The 21,671-nt window shown below is 39.3% G+C and overlaps 1 protein-coding gene across 1 annotated transcript in view; it reads left to right on the forward strand.

The window, feature by feature from the left end:
* The window catches only part of LOC133239153 (solute carrier family 15 member 2-like), a 59,213-nt gene extending 39,282 nt beyond the window's left edge, over nucleotides 1–19,931 (forward strand). Inside the window, exons 9-23 of the mRNA XM_061402799.1 lie at nucleotides 1,107–1,189; nucleotides 1,602–1,688; nucleotides 1,859–1,948; nucleotides 2,038–2,082; nucleotides 3,536–3,568; nucleotides 4,284–4,372; nucleotides 5,697–5,778; nucleotides 6,351–6,485; nucleotides 7,438–7,602; nucleotides 7,754–7,800; nucleotides 9,633–9,743; nucleotides 13,099–13,195; nucleotides 16,077–16,223; nucleotides 18,867–18,971; nucleotides 19,301–19,931. Coding sequence (XP_061258783.1) covers nucleotides 1,107–1,189; nucleotides 1,602–1,688; nucleotides 1,859–1,948; nucleotides 2,038–2,082; nucleotides 3,536–3,568; nucleotides 4,284–4,372; nucleotides 5,697–5,778; nucleotides 6,351–6,485; nucleotides 7,438–7,602; nucleotides 7,754–7,800; nucleotides 9,633–9,743; nucleotides 13,099–13,195; nucleotides 16,077–16,223; nucleotides 18,867–18,971; nucleotides 19,301–19,477 — 1,493 coding nt within the window. The 3' untranslated portion in view covers nucleotides 19,478–19,931. The remainder of the gene's footprint in view (nucleotides 1–1,106; nucleotides 1,190–1,601; nucleotides 1,689–1,858; nucleotides 1,949–2,037; nucleotides 2,083–3,535; nucleotides 3,569–4,283; nucleotides 4,373–5,696; nucleotides 5,779–6,350; nucleotides 6,486–7,437; nucleotides 7,603–7,753; nucleotides 7,801–9,632; nucleotides 9,744–13,098; nucleotides 13,196–16,076; nucleotides 16,224–18,866; nucleotides 18,972–19,300) is intronic.
* Nucleotides 19,932–21,671: the final 1,740 nt, after the last annotated feature.

Here is a 21,671-nt window from a genome sequence, read left to right on the forward strand (position 1 = left end):
CAAATGGTGAGTGATGAGGGAAAAGCAGGAAGTGGGAAGTTGAGAGGAGCTCCATTGCAGACAGGGTCACGTCTTTTATATCTTTATTCTCTGTAGTATCCAGCAAAGGGCTTATCCAGTGGCTCACTGGTAAAGAATCCACCTATAATGTAGAAGATATAGGTTGGATCCCTGGGTTGAAAAGATCCCATGGAGGAGGAAGTGGCAACCCACTCCGGTATTCTTGCCTGAGAAATCTCGGACAGAGGAGCCTGGTGGGCTACAGTCCGTGGAGTCACAAATGAGTCAGACTGACTGACTAAACAACAAAATGTCCAGCAAAGTATATGATGCAAGAATGAATGACTGACATGCTTTATGTTGGTTAAGAGTATAAATTTTTGAGGCAACAGGCCTAAGGTCAAAAATGTAGTTTCTGGCACTTCACAGTTGTAAAATTTTGTAGAAATTGCTTGACTTCTTTAATCCTTGATTTTTTTCATGTGTAAAACCTTTGTCAGGTTAAATCAGTACTATTATGTAAAATGCTTAACACTTTACATATAATAATAAACCTTCAAGAGATTGTTAATGATAATAATATCATCCATCAGGATAATAATGAATTTGGGAAGGCCTTCCATATCAGGAGTTTGGGCTTATTAGATAGGTCTTGGAAACAACATTTTAATTTGGCAGTAGATTAGAAGGAGGAGAAGCAAACAGGGATTGAAAAACTAGTTGGTGGCCATTTTGAAAATTCGGGGTAGAAGTTGTGAGGTTCAAAATGAGTCATAGTGCTGGTGATGCAGAGAAGGGACAAGCAGGAAACACACTCAAAAGAGAGGGTTGGGGAAAGCTGGTAGTGTATCAGATGTAGAGATGGAGAAGAATAGTATAAATTCAGAGGTGACTTTCATTTCTGTGATTACAGGAAAGTCTACACATTGATCATTTTATTTTTCCCTTGCTCCCATATTTTTTATGACTCCAAAGTCAGGGAGCATCAGTCAGTTTCCACCCTTTATGAGATGTGTCAATCATTCCTACATTTCAGCAGTGTGTCCTTAGTGTTGACAACTCAATGTGCTAAATGAGAAGCTAAGAACTTTGTTCATCTACTGCAGTTGTGTTTGCAATGGGAAGTAAACTATACAGAAAATCACCTCCTGAAGGAAACATACTGAATCAAGTGGTCAAATGTATCTGGGTAAGTTCATGACTTGTTTGCCTACCTTTTTCAATCACAAGAAAAGAAAGGCTGTTCTGAGCCTATAGGCCTTTAAACATGGCTATACACTTTTCTCAATGACCTCTGCGCTGCTTCTGTGACTTTTAGAAAGTGGGATTTATCAAACATCACTCGATGCCTCTATTTAACCTTTAAGCTAAAAATAATATAATCATTTTTAAAAACTGGCAAAAGTTTTCTGAAATGTAGTTATATATGTTGAAATTATATTTCAAATATTCTGAAATTCAATGTGTGATGAAATCAAAAGGTTAGATTAAGTCACTCAAGAGTATGTGTGTCTAAGGGAAGATAAAGTGAAATGGAAAAGGCAGGGGATGGGTTTTTTGTTTGCTTTTTCCTCTCTTCTGATATCTATGCTCTGCCCTAGTTTGCCATTTCCAGCCGTTTCAAGAACCATTCTGGGGACAATCCCAAGCGAGAGCACTGGCTGGACTGGGCAGCTGAGAAATACCCAGTAAGTTGAACTGCAGAAACATCTGATGCCTCCATAGAGTTTTTCTTAATAACCAAACTGATTCTCTCCTACTGTATTTGACCTCTTCTCTTACTGTTCTGGGCCATTTCTACTAAGCAAGAAATTCTTAACTGCCAATTCAGCCTATTCCTTCTTCCTCCTCTTTGCAGAAGCAGCTCATTATGGATGTGAAGGCACTGACCAGGGTACTGTTCCTTTATATCCCATTGCCCATGTTCTGGGCACTTTTGGATCAGCAGGTAAGAATAGTTCTTTTGAAAACTACCTCTTCCAGCCCCTTCTCTCTCAAAGGAAAGGGATTTCCTCTAATAGCATCTGTTTGCTGTAGGGCTCACGATGGACCTTGCAAGCCACCAGGATGAATGGGAATTTGGTGAGTAGAAGACATTTTTTTCCCAAAGTCTATCATTTTCTTTTTAATCCACACTAAGGAAAAATTTCTTTATGTTTTTGCCTGAAAACTGACATAAAATTATAAAAGAGATGCCTTTAGCATGAAGATACTGAGTGAGTAGACAAAGTAAAGAGAGTCTGGAAATAAAAGACAGAATCTTATCTTTAGAAATCAGAAATGTAAGGATGGAAAGGTTTCAGTGTATACAGGAAGCATTGAGAGGATAGCAAATGAAGTGATAAAGCCTGGCCATGGATATTTTATCTAAGCCTGACCAGGGCACAGCAGGTTTGATTGCTGCTACAACACAACTAGTTGGACAATAAAGAAGGCTGAGTGACAAAGAATTGATGCTTTCAAATTGTGGTGCTGGAGATTCTTGAGAGGCCCTTGGGTTGCAAGGAGATCAAATCAATCAATTCTTAAAGGAAATCAACCCTGAATATTCATTGGAAGGACTGTTGCTGAAGCTGAAGCTCCAATACTTTGCCCATTTGATACAAAGAACCAACTTCTTGGAAAAGACCCTGGTGCTGGGAAAGTCTGAACGCAAAAGAAGAGAATGGGGCAGAGGATGAAATGGTTAGATAGCATCACCAACCCAATAGACATGAATTTGAGCAAACTCTGGGAGACAGAGATCAGAGGAGCCTGGCGTGCTGCTGTCCACTAGGTGGCAGAGTTGGACACAACTTAGCGACTGAGCAATAAGAACACAACACAATTGACCCACCTCAGGCAGGGCTCACAACAGAGGATCCAGAGGTGGATATTTTGTACATAGATACAGAAATAGTGGGAAAATTTTAAACATAATTTAAAATTTTTCTAATTTCCATACACTGACAAACTCTTTCCTCATTTGTTCCCACTGTCTAGATTATTGTCTGTTCTCCTGCCATCTCAGTTATGAAGAGGGCGGAGAGGAATAACGCCAGGGTTTTATCAGCTGGCCTGTTTGAAGCTTCCCTAATATAATTTCACCTTTTCCCTTCCTCTGACTGTCCAGGACTTACCTGGTTGTCTTTTTTTTTGACCCTCTGGAGAACAACTTTAGAAACACTGTGTCAATGGGAGACGTCACCTAACCATCATACCTTTTTGTCCTTCACATTATTACCGCCTATGACTGCAGTTAATGGGATTAATAAAAACACACTAACTCTAGTCTCTTTCAAGTTAAAGAAAGCATAGCTCACAGAAAATAAGATTCTCCCTTATGCCCATCTGCCTTCAGAAGCCATAGCCTAAAGCCATCTCTAGCCTGTTCCCCCACACACCCTTACGAGGATAATAGTGGTCCTGAACAAAAGACCTGATGGATATTATGTTATGCTTCTCACCTGCTAATTATCAATATTGTTGATTTTGTTGATTAGACTTTGTTTGTCTTTAGGCCATTATCTTAATGTGATTTGTTATCATGTTTCAGGGTTTTTTTGTGCTTCAGCCTGACCAGATACAGGTAAGAGACTTCTCTATATTCCCAGGTACTTATTTCTTCCCTCATCTATAACTCAACATGTAGTAGGAGGATTACCAACCATAATTTGATGTTTTTTTCCTTGTATGCTGAGGAGGGCTAAACATAGGGATGAAAATATTCTTAAGCCCTACACTTCTCTTCTACATTCTCTGTTAGTAAGTAGCTCCCACTCAACTCCAGGGAGACTGAGTTTTGAGCTCACAAGGAAAGTGTAGACACTGGATTTATTTCCATGTCAAGTATCATGGCAATATTGTCAAATAAAGTGTACAACTTAGTTGTGTAAGCAACAAATTCAGAGTCTCTGCTTCTTGGTGACTCCTGGTTATTTTTAACTGCTTCTTCAACAATCTCAATTCTTCTTTCTTTCCTTCCTTTCTCCTGACTATGACATTTTCCTCTTAGCTGTGGAACTGGGGGAGATAAATGAAATGGGAGGGAAGAGCTCCCAATCAATTGATAGAAGTAGGTTTAGAGTGAAACTGGTTCCTTGGGATATTTAGAAGCTAATGTGCTATGCAGGGGAAATAGAGTCTTGGGTGTAAAGGGACTGAAAGATGTGGAGTCATTCTGTACATCGTTGATGAAAGTGTATTTGGATGTGAGAGAGTGTGCACACATGTGAATGAGAGCACATGCTCACACTCATCATAGAAAAACACTTGGAACTAATCTTTTTACCATGGCATTACAGGTGCTAAGTCCCTTTTTGATTGTTATTTTCATCCCACTGTTTGACCTTGTCATTTATCGTCTGGTCTCCAAGTGTGGCATTAACTTCACGTAAGTGCTCACCATCCCTTTGTTGCTCCAGCCTGACTCAATATTTGTCCAGTTTGATAACGAGTCACTATCATTTCTGTGATGATTTGTTTTATCACTTTTCTGCCTCTGTTTATCCATGATAAATTAAATGCCTATTAATGCCAGAGAACAGGGCTTCCCTGATGGCTCAGCAGGTAAAGAGTCTGCCTGCATGCAGGAGATACAGGAGCTGTGGGTTCGATTCCTGGGTCAAGAAGATCCCCTGGAGAAGGAAATGGCAACTCACTCCAGTAGTTCTTGCCTGAAAAATCCCATGGCGGGCTATAGTCCATGGGGTTGCAAGGAGTCAGACGTGACTGAGTGACTAAGCACAACCACAATACTGGAGAACAGGAATTAGATCTAATTAATACTTCTCACAGAGAGTCCAATCCATTACTGCAGACTTACATACATGATGTTGAAGAATTAGGGCTATACTTTATGAAAAGTCAAAAATATACGAGATTAGGCTCCAAAACCAACTTGTTGCTTTGTTCTTGAAAGTTGCCTCTTCAAAGAAGTCCGAAGCCTTTGATGAAAACTAATCCCCTTAAATCTCCTACTGTCCCTATGAAACAAATGAGGGACCTCAGAAGAGGACAGAATTATCCCTAATTACTGCTTTCCCCCATTCTAAATAGAAGTGTTATTCTTTGGAAAGTTTGACAGAGGAGGATCTTAAGTCTTCTATATTTTCTGATTTAGTAGCAATTTCCTTTTGATAGCCATTACCATATTCAAATGACCTTTTGTCATTTACTCATTCATTGAGCAGTTTATTGAGTTCAGTACCAAGTGCTACAGAAATGTAGAAGCACAAATCTTGCTCCTTACGAATTTACTTTTTAGTAAAGGAGCTAGAAAATATGCAAGGTTAATTATTGAAAATGATGAATTATGTTAAGTGCTCTAAGAATGGAAGCAAAGTGCCAGGGAAATGCAGAGATGGAAGAGACTGGCTAGGGTCAAGAAAGTCTTCTGAAGAAGAGGAAAAGAAGGTAATAATATACAGTGACAGGTATATGGTAAATGTTCCATGAATCTGGTTATATTACTATTATTTTTGTAATTATGACATAGTGGATAGAAAAACAATCATAAACAAAGAGGGAAAAATTGGCGTGTTACAAAGAACAGTTCAGTGTGACTCAAGTAAAGGTAGAAAGGAGGATATATGAAGGGGAGTACTAGGAAATACTTTGAAAGTAATTGAGAACAAATTAAGTAAGCTTAGGAAGTTTAGATTTTATTCTTTAGAGTCTGCAGTTTAGGTATGACTGCCTCTCTGTTTCCTCTTCAGATCGCTTAGGAAAATGGCTGTTGGTATGATCCTAGCATGCCTGGGCTTTGCAGTTGCTGCTGCTGTAGAGATAAAAATTAATGTGAGTACAGTAAATCTTAAGCTCCATGAGGGCAGGATGAAATCTGTTGTGTTCATTTCTCTGACTTGTTCAATCTTGATTCACTGGGCCCTACCACAGTAGCTGTTTTTAAAAAGGTGCATAATAAGTGTTTGTGGTAAATGAGTAGATACAGAGGTAGAGCAGCAGTGCAAAATGAAGCCCACCTCCCACCTAAGTGATGTAGAGTACATTGTCTAGGAATTTCCAAACACCAGTACACAAGATATAGAACCGTTTCTTTCATACCTTACCAGACATTTAAATATATTTTGGCAGATTGAGTAGCCACTATTGGGAAGTGATGTACGGGGCCACAACTGAGTCAAAAAGCATGGAGTTTGTTACCTGGCATCAGCGCTTGCTACACTGAGCTGGAATTTCCTCCTCCAAACTGCCTTTAGAGCCTTCAAAGCCAAATGCTCTTTAGAGATAGAAAACTGTGTCCTCTTGACTAGATAAACTTGGCTATCGAAATAGGACTGAAGTATGTGTTCTCACTGTATTTGAAGGGTTATTTTCTAGAATTTCTAATACATGTTCTCTCTCCTAAGGAAATGGCCACATGCCAGCCAAATTCCCAAGAGATTTTCCTACAAGTCTTGAATCTGGCAGATGATGAGATCAAAGTAACAGTGCAGGGTGACGAAAATAATACTCTGTTGGCAGAGTCCATCAAATCCTTTCAGGTGATGTATGGACATGAGTGAATTAGAAACACATTCAGATTATGTGCCAAAGCAGCAGCATATACAGTGGTTTGTTTACAGCATGCACCTATGAAGGCAAAGTGCCCCAGTCCAGCTCCTGGTTCTGCCACTCCCTAACTGTAAGACCCCGAAGAAGTTATTTTATCTGTAAGTCTCAATTTTAGCATCTGTAAAATGGCAATACTTTTTATGTCATAAACTGTATAAGAATAAATATTATATATAAAGTGTTTAGCATAGTGTCTGGAACATTGTAAGCTCTCAGTAGGTTGTAATTTGTATTATTATTTCAAACTGCCTCCTAACACACACCCCGTTGAAGAGTTTGGCTTACATATTTTCACTTCTATACTATACATATTCTGAAATATTCATTTAAAAATATTTTAAATAATAAAAGTAATATACATTTACTGTTGAAAACTGGGGACTGTGTCAAAAGACCAAAAAATCACCTATAAATCCATCACACAGAGATAACCATAGTTAGCTTTAGCGTGTTTTTAATAAATGAGTAAACAAACTACTTTTTTAAAAGTCTTGAAACACTATATGCTGTATTGACCTTGATTTTTTCCTTAGCACGATTGTCATTAAAAGGATTTTCCAATGTCCTCAGATAAACTTTGAGAATGTGAATTGAATAGATACATAATATTCCATTCTATGGATATATCATTGTTTAGTAAAATATTTTCTTAATAGGCATTTAATTTTTTATTATTATACATATTTCTATAATGAATATCCTTACTCATAAATCTTCATTCATGCCTCTAATTACTCCTATGGTATATTCCTAAAAATGGAATTATGAGGTTAAAGGGTAACGTTGAAAGTATCTGATGAGGTCACCTGCCCTGGGTTACTATGAGACTGCCGTGTTCAAGGTGGGGAGGAAGGTGAATGTGACAGGCTCTTTATTCTGCAGAATATGCCACACTATTCCAAACTCCACCTGAAGACAAAAAGCCAGAATTTCCACTTTCAACTGAAATATCACAATGTGTCTGTCTACACTGAGCATTCTGTGGAGGAGAAAATGTGGTACACTCTGATCATTCGAGAAGATGGGGAAAGTATTTCTAGCATGATGGTAAGTTGAAGAATGGCCTAGTTTCTAATTGTCTTAGAGTATGAAGACTGATTCATCAATATCTTACCAAGGATATATCTGATGATCAAATTTTATGATTATCAGTTCCCTCTAGTCACCTGTAACTGATTTTTACTTCCCTCTATTGTAGGTGAAGGATGAAGAAAACAAAACAACCGATGGGATGACAGCCATGAGGTTTGGATGTCAAGGAGACCCAGGCTCTCTGTTCTCTTGAATCTGGGGTCTCTTCTGAGTTGTGGGGCTTCACATAAAAAAGCTTCACGTTCTGCTTGTCTCGTACTAGGATTCTCTCTCCTAGAATATCAGGAGCATTGGTGTCAGAACACATTTCCCAGGGAAGCAAGAGGCATAGATTCAAAACCAAGTCTTTGGCTTGCTTTTTCATGTGGTACTCAAAGATGACCCTATGTCTATGAACGCCCTCTGTGCTCTGCCACATAAATTGCTTCTGCTGCATATTATCCACTTATCTGGCTCTTAAGAAAATAATTGAGTACTCTTCTCTCTGTGATCACCAGAGAGAAATTTAGAAGTAAGCAAATAATCCTCCCTTCATTACTGGTAGTTGAACATCTTTTATAGTACTGTGTTTTTAAAGTAAAGTTTAAAATAAACATATACAAGCATCATGGTTTAGTAAAGGTAACATACTGGGATTCAAAAGGCTTGGTTTTGAATCTAGATAAAGCTGAATGTCTTGTTAGGCACCATGGGACAGTTACAGAGATGGAGCCCTGAAGAGGTCACCTGCTCACTGGGGCAGGAATCTGACATGATATAGATGCATGTGTCTATGGCCATCAAGATTAGATGGTTGCTGTAGAGAACAGCATTTTAGAGGAGAACTTTTAATGAAAAGTTGAAAGTCACTGAAGGCTGGAACAGTCATATTAATCTGCTTTTACATATGCTTCAGGGAGAAGGCAATGGCAACCCACTCCAGTACTCTTGCCTGGAAAATCTCATGGACGGAGGAGCCTGGTAGGCTGCAGTCCATGGGGTCTCGAAGAGTCAGACATGACTGAGCAACTTCACTTTCAGTTTTCACTTTCATGCATTGGAGAAGGAAATGGTAACCCACTCCAATGTTCTTGCCTTGAGAATCCCAGGGACAGGGGAGCCTGGTGGGCTGCCATCTATGGGGTCGTACAGATTTGGACACGACTGAAGCGACTTAGCAGCAGCAGCACATATGCTTCAGAAAAAGTAAACAGATCCAAGTAAGTCATACAACAGTGGGGCCAAGACTTCCCTGAGTCAAAGAGCAATTTGAACCTCCAGAAAGGATGAAATGAAGCAATTTCTGGGTTGGTGCAGGATGATTGAAAGCCCAGGAATCATCATCAAGGGTTTTAGAGGGAACTGCCCTTTTAATCCCATGGGCCAGGGACTAACACAAATGCTGCCGAAAACCCAAACTGAGAGACCAATTTAGGGGCTCAGGTTCAAAAGACTAAAAAAGTGGTTCTGGAAGTGTTCAAGTTTGTGTGAAGACTCAAAACAATGAAAGTTCAACCTGCTGTGAGCTGGAGTCTGAGTTTTGCATAAAGCAATCAGACTTCATTTATAAGAGGATGAAGTATCAGTTTTATATAAATACTAGTATATATTTATATATACATAATTATTTTTCTTATGGAGTCTCAATTGATGAATTCTATCATTAGAAAGGGAGAGAAATTGGTTGCACCAGTGGTGAGTTGAGGAGATTCAGACTGCTGTGAGTGATCACAATAGTGTTATCCTAGCCGAGATCAGGTAAGAGTGTAGCAGACAAAAAGCTAACACCCAAGGAAAGAAAAAGATAGGGACAGCTAAGACTACTAATTACTTATGTGTGAGTTCATTTATTCATTCAGTTAACAATATATATCATGTACCTTTTATGTGCCAGCCTCTGTTCTAGGCACTAGGCATATAGCAATAAACAAAACAGAAAAGGGCCCTGCCCATTTATCAGGTGGGAGATTTTGTCTGATCTCTAACAATGTCTCTATTATCCTTAGGTTTGTTAACACTTTGCATGAAGAAGTCAATGTCTCCCTGGGTACAGATGCATCCCTCATTGTTGATGAAGACTATGGTGTGTCTGCTTACAGAACTGTGCAAAGAGGAGAGTAAGAGAACTACTTTGTGGACATTTTACTTTTATCAACAACTGATTTTTAAATACTTTCTTTGTGTATAGGTGGACAGATTAGGTATATCTCAGCTAATTGTAAATATACACATACTCCTGCTCTGTTTCAGCCTTTGCCTCCTTTCCTCAGTCTCTTGTTTTTCTGCACAGATATACTGAAATTATGCTTGCTGTGAAGGCCATCAGTTCAGTTCAGTCGCTCAGTCATGTCCGACTCTTTGCGACCCAATGAATCGCAGCACGCCAGGCCTCCCTGTCCATCACCAGCTCCCGGAGTTCACTCAGACTCACGTCCATTGAGTCAGTGATGCCATTCAGCCATCTCGTCCTCTGTCATCCCCTTCTCCTCCCGCCCCCAATCCCTTCCAGCATCAGAATCTTTTCTAATGAGTCAACTCTTCGCATGAGGTGGCCAAAGTACTGGAGTTTCAGCTTTAGCATCATTCCTTCCAAAGAAATCCCAGGGCTGATCTCCTTCAGAATGGACTGGTTGGATCTCCTTGCTGTCCAAGGGACTCTCAAGAGTCTTCTCCAACACCAGAGTTCAAAAGCATCAATTCTTTGGCACCCAGCCTTCTTCACAGTCCAACTCTCACATCCATACATGACCACTGGAAAAACCATAGCCTTGACTAGACGAACCTTTGTTGGCAAAGTAATGTCTCTGCTTTTGAATATGCTATCTAGGTTGGTCATAACTTTCCTTCCAAGGAGTAAGTGTCTTTTAATTTCATGGCTGCAGTCACCATCTGCAATGATTTTGGAGCCCAGAAAAATAAAGTCTGACACTTTTTCCACTGTTTCTCCATCTATTTGCCATGAAGTGATGGGACCGGATGCCATGATCTTCGTTTTCTGAATGTTGAGCTTTAAGCCAACTTTTTCACTCTCCACTTTCACTTTCATCTTCATCAAGAGGCTTTTGAGTTCTTCTTCACTTTCTGCCATAACGGTGGTGTCATCTGCATATCTGAGGTTATTGATATTTCTCCTGGCAATCTTGATTCCAGCTTGTGTTTCTTCCAGTCTAGCGTTTCTCATGATGTACTCTGCATATAAGTTAAATAAACAGGGTGACAATATACAGCCTTGATGTACTCCTTTCCTATTTGGAACCAGTCTGTTGTTCCATGTCCAGTTCTAACTGTTGCTTCCTGACCTGCATACAGGTTTCTCAAGAGGCAGGTCAGGTGGTCTGGTATTCCCATCTCCTTCAGAATTTTCCACAGTTTATTGTGATCCACACAGTCAAAGGCTTTTGCATAGTCAGTAAAGCAGAAATAGATGTTTTTCTGGAACTCTCTTGCTTTTTTGATGATCCAGCAGATGTTGGCAATTTGATCTCTGGTTCCTCTGCCTTTTCTAAAACCAGCTTGAACATCAGGAGGTTCATGGTTCACATATTGCTAAAGCCTGGCTTGGAGAATTTTGACCATTACTTTACTAGCATGTGAGATGAGTGCAATTGTGCGGTAGTTTGAGCATTCTTTGGCATTGCCTTTCTTTGGGATTGGAATGAAAACTGACCTTTTCCAGTCCTGTGGCCACTGCTGAGTTTTCCAAATTTGCTGGCATATTGAGTGCAGCACTTTCACATTATCTTTCAGGATTTGAAATAGCTGAACTGGAATGCCATCACTTCCACTAGCTTTGTTCATAGTGATGCTTTCTAAGGCCTACTTGACTTCACATTCCAGGATGTCTGGCTCTAGGTCAGTGATCACACCATCGTGATTTTCTGGGTCGTGAAGATCTTTTTTGTAAGGTTCTTCTGTGTATTCTTGCCACCACTTCTTAATATCTTCTGCTTCTGTTAGGCCCATACCATTTGTGTCCTTTATCGAGCCCATCTTTGCATGAAATGTTCCCTTGGTATCTCTAATTTTCTTGAAGAGATCTCTAGTCTTTCCCATCCTGTTATTTTCCTCTTTTTCTTTGCATTGATCGCTGAGGAAGGCTTTTTTATCTCTTCTTGCTATTCTTTGGACTCTGCATTCAGATGCTTATATCTTTCCTTTTCTCCTTTGCTTTTCTCTTCTCTTCTTTTCACAGCTATTTGTAAGGCCTCCCCAGACAGCCATTTTGCTTTTTTGCATTTCTTTTCCATGGGGATGGTCTTGATCCCTGTCTCCTGTACAATGTCACAAACCTCATTCCATAGTTCATTAGGCACTCTATCAGATCTAGGCCCTTAAATCTATTTCTCACTTCCACTGTATAATCATAAGGGATTTGATTTAGGTCATACCTGAATGGTCTAGTGATTTTCCCTACTTTCTTCAATTTCAGTCTGAATTTGGCAATAAGGAGTTCATGGTCTGAGCCATAGTCAGCTCCTGGTCTTGTTTTTGCTGCTGTATAGAGCTTCTCCATCTTTGGCTACAAAGAATATAATGAGTCTGATTTCAGTGTTGACCATCTGGTGATGTCCATGTGTAGAGTCTTCTCTTGTGTTGTTGGAAGAGGGTGTTTGCTATAACCAGTGCATTTTCTTGGCAAAACTCTATTAGTCTTTGCCCTCTTCATTTCGTATTCCAGGGCCAAATTTGCCTGTTACTCCAGGTGTTTCTTGACTTCCTACTTCTGCATTCCAGTCCCCTATAATGAAAAGGACATCTTTTTTGGGTGTTAGTTCTAAAGGTCTTGGAGGTCTTCATAGAACCGTTCAACTTCAGCTTCTTCAGCGTTACTGGTTGGGGCATAGACTTGGATTACTGTGATATTGAATGGCTTGCCTTGGAAATGAACAGAGATCATCTGTCGTTTTTGAGATTGCATCCAAGTACTGCATTTTGGACTCTTTTGGAGTAACCATGATGGCTACTCCATTTCTTCTGAGGGATTCCTGCCTCAGTGAAGGCCATACTGAATACCTAACAAGACCATCTCCCGGAGGTTTTCCAGTTTATCGTTGGCTCCCACTCCTACCCTTTGGTAATTCCTATGAACACCTTGTTACTTTGAGCTTATCCTTTCAGATTCACTGTTTTATGCTATTCCACTAATTCATAATACTCAGAAGATAAAAATTCATAAGACTTAGATGAGAAGACTTAGAGTCTGAAGTTCCCAATAGAAGGCAATTTGTGCATTTTGCATTCAGGTTTAAGGTTAAAAAAGCATACCAAACAGGCAATGAAATCTCAGATCAGGCATAGAAAAGAACTTAGTATGAAAATAATTCACTCTGAGACTCCTTTCCTCAAAGATAAAGGGTAGCTTTGCTGCTTGATTCACCATCAAGAGAGAGACGAAATCACTCCTTCCACCAGAAATGGAAGTGCTTTTCTAAACTGTAATGTTTCTTCTAATCTAAATTTGTCCTGTTCCAGATATCCTGTGGTGCATTGTAGAACAAAAAATGAGGATTTTTCACTGAATTTGGGTCTACTAGACTTTGGTGCAGCTTATCTGTTTGTTATTACAAATGTAAGTAGCTCATGACCATTCTCACTCTATTCTTCCATTTATCTGTATCTATATCTATGTAATTATACCATATCTAAATTTATATATAATCTATATCTATCTGTATCTTACTCTATGGCAAGACAGCATCACATACGTATGATGGCTTATGGTGAACAGTGTCAGATTCGTGATCTCTGAAGAAGATTTAGCTTCAGGACACTCAAGAACTTTAGTGTAGCAGAGATTTATTAAAGTGAAAAAGGGACAGAGAAAGCTTCTGACATAGACATCAGAAGGGGGATGAAGAGTTCCCCCCTTGCTAATCTTAGCAAGGAAGCTATATATTTTTTCAATTGGTTATTACAGTAAATCAAAAGAATGTCTCAAGGTTGTAAAGGTCTTACCAGACCCACTTCTGCAATTTACATTTTAAGATAATGGGATTAGAACTAACAACAGAAAGACCTACCAGACCCACTCCCATAATATACATTTTAAAATGACAGAATTAGTCAGAAGGTTCTCAAGCAGAAACAGGTCCTCAAGCCGGATACATTGTTGTTACAGAGTTGAAGCAAAAACATATCCTTGAGCAACATGAGTTGTTTTGTAGTGCAATCATCAGCGGGCTTAAAGAAAAAAAAAGGGGGGAGGGGGAAGGTTGTCCTTTTCTCCTCCTTGAGAACTCCAGACCCCTATTTCCTCCTTGAGAGACCCAGACCCCTTTCTCCTTGGAGACCCTGGACTTCTTATCAACCTACCTAGGAATTGACTGTCTCACTTATTTCTAGTGTAGGGTGATAGCTTCTATAGTGACTTTAAAAAACTCCTAAGATCTTACTAGAGGACATAAAAGAGGCCCAAAGTCTTGGGGAATGGTAGACATAATTTACCTTGAGTCATTGCTGTGAGGTGACGTGGTCTGCTCCAGTCTCATTATGGCACCAAGAAAACAAAAATTATTTTGGTCTTCTTGACTGACTTCACATGTGGTTTCCCTAGCTCCTAGAAAACTTATCTGCTAGCGTATCACACGGAGAAGGCAATGGCACCCCACTCCAGTACTCTTGCCTGGAAAATCCCATGGATGGAGGAGCCTGGTAGGCTGCAGTCCATGGGGTCACTAGAGTCAGACACGACTGAGCGACTTCACTTTCATGCATTGGAGAAGGAAATGGCAAACCACTCCAGTGTTCTTGCCTGGAGAATCCCAGGGATGGGGGAGCCTGGTGGGCTGTCGTCTATGGGGTCACACAGAGTTGGACACGACTAAATACCAAGACTGGTGGCAAATGTCAATCTCTACACAAAGGTAGCTGCTGCCAAGTCGCTTCAGTCGTGTCTGACTCTGTGCGACCCCATGGACTGCAGCCTACCAGGCTCCTCCATCCATGGGATTTTCTGGGCAACAGTACTGGAGTGGGGTGCCATTACCTTCTCCCACAAAGGTAGCTATGGTCCCTCAAAAGCAATTGTGTCAGCAATTAGGCATGATACCTCTGAATTTTAATTCTGATGTCAACCTTGATTCCAATTTTAATTCATGACTTTTGACTTTGTATTAAATATAAAAAGAGGACCATGAATAAGAAAAAGATGAAAATTTCTCAAAGTGTGATGAGATTCATCTACAAAGTTTTATTAATTGTAATTAGTTTAGCATGATATCTTTAGTATTCCATTTTTTATTATAGTTTATTGAAATATAATTCATATCATGCATTTCACCCACTTAAAGTATATAATGGTTTTAAATGTAAAGGTAACATATTTAATATATATTGTATATTCAATACACACAGAATATATTTTTAATAATATATATTCTGTGGTTTTTAATAAATTCAGAGTTGTATGATTTTAGAACATTTTCCTCATTCCAAAAAGAAGCCACATATTCATTAGCAGTCACTCAACATTTCCTCCCAAACTCCCCAGTTCTAAACAACCACTTGTCTACCTTCTGTCTCTGCTATTATTAGTCTCATGATATATCCAGATATTATACCTACTATCTAATAACATTAACTACCTAATAACTTGGTTTTTCTCCAAGGAAAATATATAATTTCAAAAATTCCATTTTATTTATTATAATAAATATTACTAAATACAATCTATATACAAGAAAACCAACTCAGCTAAAAACCTTCATATAGTGAAAGTATTTTTTAAAAAAGATTGTAGAATCATGTATATTTGGTAACATTAGTAACAAAATATTGACCCTGAAAAGATTTTTTTTGACCAAAATTTTATAGGAAAATTGCATCTTTTTGACAAAATTTTTATGTTTGAGTTTAAAAATAATGGCCAGTAAATAAGATACAAAGTAGTAGATGGTATCTGATATGGATTTTAAAAAATTGATCAAGAAAATCTTCATTGTAAGAGTTACCAAGAAAATAATTTCTGATATTATTCTGATATTATAATATTCTGATAAAAGTAATTTTAGTAAAATAAATATTTAAATGGAAATGTGAGAAATATTTTAATTGTACTTACATAAAAAATTGAACAAAGAATTAAACTTTTTTAAGTACATGCTTTTCTAAAAATTCATTGTTTATATAATTCAGATGCCATTTTACATTTAAAATGTTAGCCAGAATCAAAATACCCAGTAGGTAAAAATGATGGGATACTATAGTATCAAATAATCTGCCATTTAAGATCTCTGCAATAATGGTATCTGATTGACTGAAGCCAGCCAAGTGAGTGGTGCTACCAAAAGGAATTTCAAAAACCTGAAACTGTGTAGAAATTGCTCAGTTTCTTCATGGTACCACAAGAATGACAATACAATGAGGAGATGGATACAAGACCATAAATGCCATAGGCCAGGAATATTTACTTGAGACTCCTAACAAGCCCATTTCTTGTTTCCCTCACTAAGAGAACCAGTCAGGGTCCTCAGGCCTGGAAGATGGAATACATGCCAGCCAACAAAATGTCTGTCGCATGGCAGCTACCACAATATGCCCTTGTTACAGCTGGGGAGGTCATGTTCTCTGTCACAGGACTTGAGTTTTCTTATTCTCAGGTAGGTTTGTTGTTTTTTTTTTAATATAAATTTATTTATTTTAATTGGAGGTTGATTACTTTACAATCTTGTATTGGTTTTGCCATACATCAACATGAATCCGCCACGGGTGTACACATGTTCCCCATCCTGAACCCCCCTCCCTCTTCCCTCCCTGTACCATCCCTCTGGGTCGTCGCAGTGAACCAGCCCCAAGCATCCAGTATTATGCATTGAAACTTGACTGGCAATTCGTTTCATATATATTATACATGTTTCAATGTCATTCTCCCAAATCATCCCACCCTCTCCCTCTCCCACAGAGTCCAAAAGACTGTTCTATACATCTGTGTCTCTTTTGCTGTCTCCCATACAGGGTTATCATTACCATCTTTCTAAATTCCATATATATGCATTAGTATACTGTATTGGTGTTTTTCTTTCTGGCTTACTTCACTCTGTATAATAGGCTCCAGTTTCATCCACCTCATTAGAACTGATTCAAATGTACTCTTTTTAATGGCTGCATATACTCCATTGTGTATATGTACCACTGCTTTCTTTATCCATTCATCTGCTGATGGACATCTAGGTTGCTTCCATGTCCTGGCTATTATAAACAGTGCTGCGATGAACATTGGGGTACACGTGTCTCTTTCAATTCTGGTTCCTCGGTGTGTATGCCCAGCAGTGGGATTGCTGGGTCATAAGGCAGTTCTATTTCCAGTTTTTTAAGGAATCTCCACACTGTTCTCCATAGTGGCTGTACTAGTTTGCATTCCCACAAACATGTAAGAGGGTTCCCTTTTCTCCACACCCTCTCCAGCATTTATTGCTTGTAGACTTTTGGACGGAGAAGGCAATGACACCCCACTCCAGTACTTTTGCCTAGAAAATCCCATGGACAGAGGAGCCTGGTAGGCTGCAGTCCATGGGGTCGCTAGAGTCGGACACGACTGAGCGACTTCACTTTCACTTTTCACTTTCATGCATTGGAGAAGGAAATGGCAACCCACTCCAGTGTTCTTGTCTGGAGAATCCCAGGGATGGGGAAGCCTGGTGGGCTGCCATCTATGGGGTCGCACAGAGTCGGACACGACTGAAGCGGCTTAGCAGCAGCAGACTTTTGGATCGCAGCCATTCTGACTGGTGTGAAATGATACCTCATTGTGGTTTTGATTTGCATTTCTCTGATAATGAGTGATGTTGAGCATCTTTTCATGTGTTTGTTAGCCATCTGTATGTCTTTGGAGAAATGTCTATTTAGTTCTTTAGCCCATTTTTTGATTGGGTCATTTATTTTTCTGGAATTGAGCTGTAGGAGTTGCTTGTATATTTTTGAGATTAGTTGTTTGTCAGTTGCTTCATTGGCTATTATTTTCTCCCATTCTGAAGGCTGTCTTTTCACCTTGCTTATAGTTTCCTTTGTTGTGCAGAAGCTTTTAAGTTGAATTAGGTCCCATTTGTTTATTTTTGTTTTTATTTCCATTACTCTGGGAGGTGGGTCATAGAGGATCCTGCTGTGATGTATGTCGGAGAGTGTTTTGCCTATGTTCTCCTCTAGGAGTTTTACAGTTTCTGGTCTTACGTTTAGATCTTTAATCCATTTTGAGTTTATTTTTGTGTATGGTGTTAGAAAGTGTTCTAGTTTCATTCTTTTACAAGTTTTTGACCAGTTTTCCCAGCACCACTTGTTAAAGAGATTGTCTTTAATCCATTGTATATTCTTGCCTCCTTTGTCAAAGATAAGATGTCCATAGGTGCATGGATTTATCTCTGGGCTTTCTATTTTGTTCCATTGATCTATGTCTGTCTTTGTGCCAGTACCATACTGTCTCGATGACTGTGACTTTGTAGTAGAGCCTGAAGTCAGGCAGGTTGATTCCTCCAGTTCCATTCTTCTTTCTCAAGATTGCTTTGGCTATTCGAGGTTTTTTGTATTTCCATAGATTCAATGCAATCCCTATCAAGCTACCAATGGTATTTTTCACAGAGCTAGAGCAAATAATTTCACAATTTGTATGGAAATACAAAAAATCTCAGGTAGGTTTTTGCAAGTGGAAAGTGGAGGTGGAGCTATTGCTCAGAGGATGGAGTTTTAAACCTGACACTGTCTTAGTTATGTGACCATGGCCAAGACTTCCATTATTTGGGGCCTTAGCTTCCTTATGATCTTAAGCAGAGAATCAGCTTGACCTCCAGGAACATGGCAGGCTGGATCCATGCTGTTTGGGATCCAGAAAGGGATACTTAAACATTAAGAATAAGGACTGTGGAATCAAACTGCCCATGTTTAAATTTTGGCTGCATACCTATTGTGTAACCTTCAGCAGTGAATTTTCAGCTCTCTAAAGCTATTTTTATGTGTAAAATAAGAATAGTAATAGAACTTTTCCCTTAGGGTTATAATGAAGTTTATATGATATAATAAATTAAAATATTCGGTTAAGAGTGCCATCTTGTTGTTACTATGAACATTATTACCTGAATCATTTTACTATGTTCAATTACTATAAACATATTCCCTGAATCAATGTGAATGCTGAACTTAGAGGGGGAAGTTCAAATCTGGAAGTTTGGGTGGGAGACCTTTTCTGGATAGATGCTTGGTATAAGAGGGTGGTGTAGACAGTTTCTTTACTCACAGATTTGTGTCCTCTCTAGGCTCCCTCTAGCATGAAGTCTGTACTCCAGGCGGCCTGGTTGTTGACTATAGCATTTGGGAATATCATCGTGATTATTGTGGCACAGTTCAGTGGCCTGGCCCAGGCATGTACTAAGAGAAGCAGGAGCACGTGTCTGCCCAAGGATTTCCCTCCATCTTCCTCTGCTGCCCTTCCCCCACCCCTCTGTTTGCCACATTCCCCACTCAGCCCTCTGTCTTAAACATAGACTTTGCCATGAAAATAGGCATGTAAGCTGCAATAATGGCCACCATAGGCCCATGTGAGGAGAGGCCACTTAGTCCTGTCTTTTCCTACCAAAGCTCTTCCAAAACTGGTGACCCTGGGTCAGTCTGCTCTTCAGTCTTCATCTTAGAAAGATCAGTTTAGTATCAGGTTTTCCATATTTTCTCTTATATGTATTTCTTCCTACAGTGGGCCGAATTCATTTTCTTTTCCTGCCTCATGCTGGTGGTCTGCCTGATCTTCTCCATCATGGGATACTACTATGTTCCTTTAAAGCCAGAGGATGTTCAGGGGTCAGCAAATAAGCAGACCCCCCAAATCCAAGGAAATATGATCAACCTGGAAACCAAGAAGACAAGGCTCTAATGGTTCCCTAGACTCTGCCCAGACCCCAGTTCCTGCCTCTGGTCTTGGCCATCACCATCTTCAAGCATTTTTTACTGCAACTTGGTTGGAAGAGAGAAGTAGCATCACAATGAACTGATCTCCTTCACTTTTCTCTGATGATAGAGGCAATTCTAGGACTGGGTTTTTCAGTACATTAAAGCAAGGTCCCTGAGACTTTATGTCTTCCTATATGTCACTGAACTCAGTAAACCTTATGTGGTTTTGCTGCAGCTAGCCTGGCATCTCCAAAAACACAAATGTATAATTGAGATTGATCTTTGTGGTTATCAAAGTTCTGTATGAATTCTTTTACCTGCCATTTAGAGCAGATGACCCCACCTTTTGAAGTGCTGATTTAGGGCCAAATTTCAGAATAACAGAGAAATGGTATTTTCAAATGTCTTCATTAACAGTGTATTTGTTGTTTATAAGGACTTCAAGAATTGGTATGTCTGGTGTGATCTCATCCAGGGCCTGACTTGTCAGCTATTCAGGCTCACTAAGACTGTAGTAAAATTTTCAGTACAAATAATAAAAGACAAAATGATATTTTATTAACACACAGGATAAGATATATCTTTCTGATAGTTACAGTATTTTATCTACTAATCAAAAAACCCCTTTCTCAGTATTGATAGGTCCTTGGAAACCAAATTAAAGACAGTAAACATGGTTCTGCAAAACAGCAAAGTATAAACTGTAGAAGTCCTGATGAACAATTCTTGTACAGTATACGCTTTTCTTAGGGACTATAATGTTTTAACTCTAGATTATGCCCACCTGTGGACAACTGTATAGACACTAATTATCATTTTCCAACCCTCATTTTCAATGTTGTTGGCCCACCTTTTTCTTATTATATTATCTTATTCATTGCTGCTGCTGCTAAGTCGCTTTGGTCGTGTTCGACTCTGTGCAACCCCATAGACGGCAGCGCACCAGGCTACCCCGTCCCTGGGATTCGCCAAGCAAGAACACTGGAGCGGGTTGCCATTTCCTTGTCCAATGCATGAAAGTGAAAAGTGAAAGTGAAGTCACTCAGTCATGTCCAACCCTCAGCGACCCCATGGACTGCAGCCCACCAGGCTCCTCCGTCCATGGGATTTTCCATGCAAGAGTACTGGAGTGGGTTGCCATTGCCTTCTCTGTATTTATTGCTACAAATATTTAATAACAACAGTATTTTTTATGAAAACAACTTCCTTTCTTACTGGTATTTCCTTCAGCTTCAAAGTAGTGGATCTGTTTTGATATTTTTTCCTGTTTTACTTTCCCCCCAAATTTTAAATGCCCTATTTATTAAAAAAAAAAAAAAGTTAATACTCTAGTAAACCCAGTACTCTAGGTTTGAGCTTCTAAAATGGCAGTGCTCAATGTGGGACATGGTCCCATATCAGGATTCTAAGAAAATCTGGAGTTGAAGGAAGAAGTGATAGAATATGACAGGGTTTTATTTGTCTGTTGCTGTGTTGGTGGAAAAAGTTGAGAAATAATACCTTGCACACAGTGAATGACTCAGTGGACAGACATGGGAATATAATGACTTCTGGGGGAAAGTATTGCTGGGGGAAAAGTTCAGAATAACTGTCCTAGAAAGTCTCATTTCCATTTGTTTTGCTCCGTTATTCTCATCTAGAACTGTTTTGAATCAGTCTCACATTGTAAACACAACAAGAAAAGTTGCTCCATTTCCCCAAGCTTTAATACTCTGGTCCTGGTTACCAAGTTTTCAGAAGTGCCAAAGTGACAGCAACACTACCCAGTTTCCACAGATAACCTTTTTAAAATGATGTATATCTATCTATTCATTTACTTGACTGGCTGGGTCTGAGTTGGCACTTGGGATCTTCATTGTGGCAATCTGGCTCTTGGTCATGGTATGAGGAATTTAGTTCCCTGACTAGGGATTGAATCCAGGCCCCCTGGATTGGGAGTGTGTTGTCTTAATTGCTGGACCACCAGGCAAGTCCCTCCTCAAATATCTTGATGTGAACCTGACTTTGCTTCTTCAGAAAATACTCTGTCCCCATTTCAGCAGCTTTAACTCCATCTGTTCTATGAACTACTGTCTCAGAGATATTAACAGTGCTAATAGTTTCTTCAGACAAATTATTTTTATTACATCCTCTTAACACCTGATATTAAAGATTCTGAGAAATCCTTCAGCAAAAAC

Source organism: Bos javanicus, chromosome 1, assembly GCF_032452875.1.
Source record: "Bos javanicus breed banteng chromosome 1, ARS-OSU_banteng_1.0, whole genome shotgun sequence".
NCBI classification, from domain to species: Eukaryota; Metazoa; Chordata; class Mammalia; order Artiodactyla; family Bovidae; genus Bos; species Bos javanicus.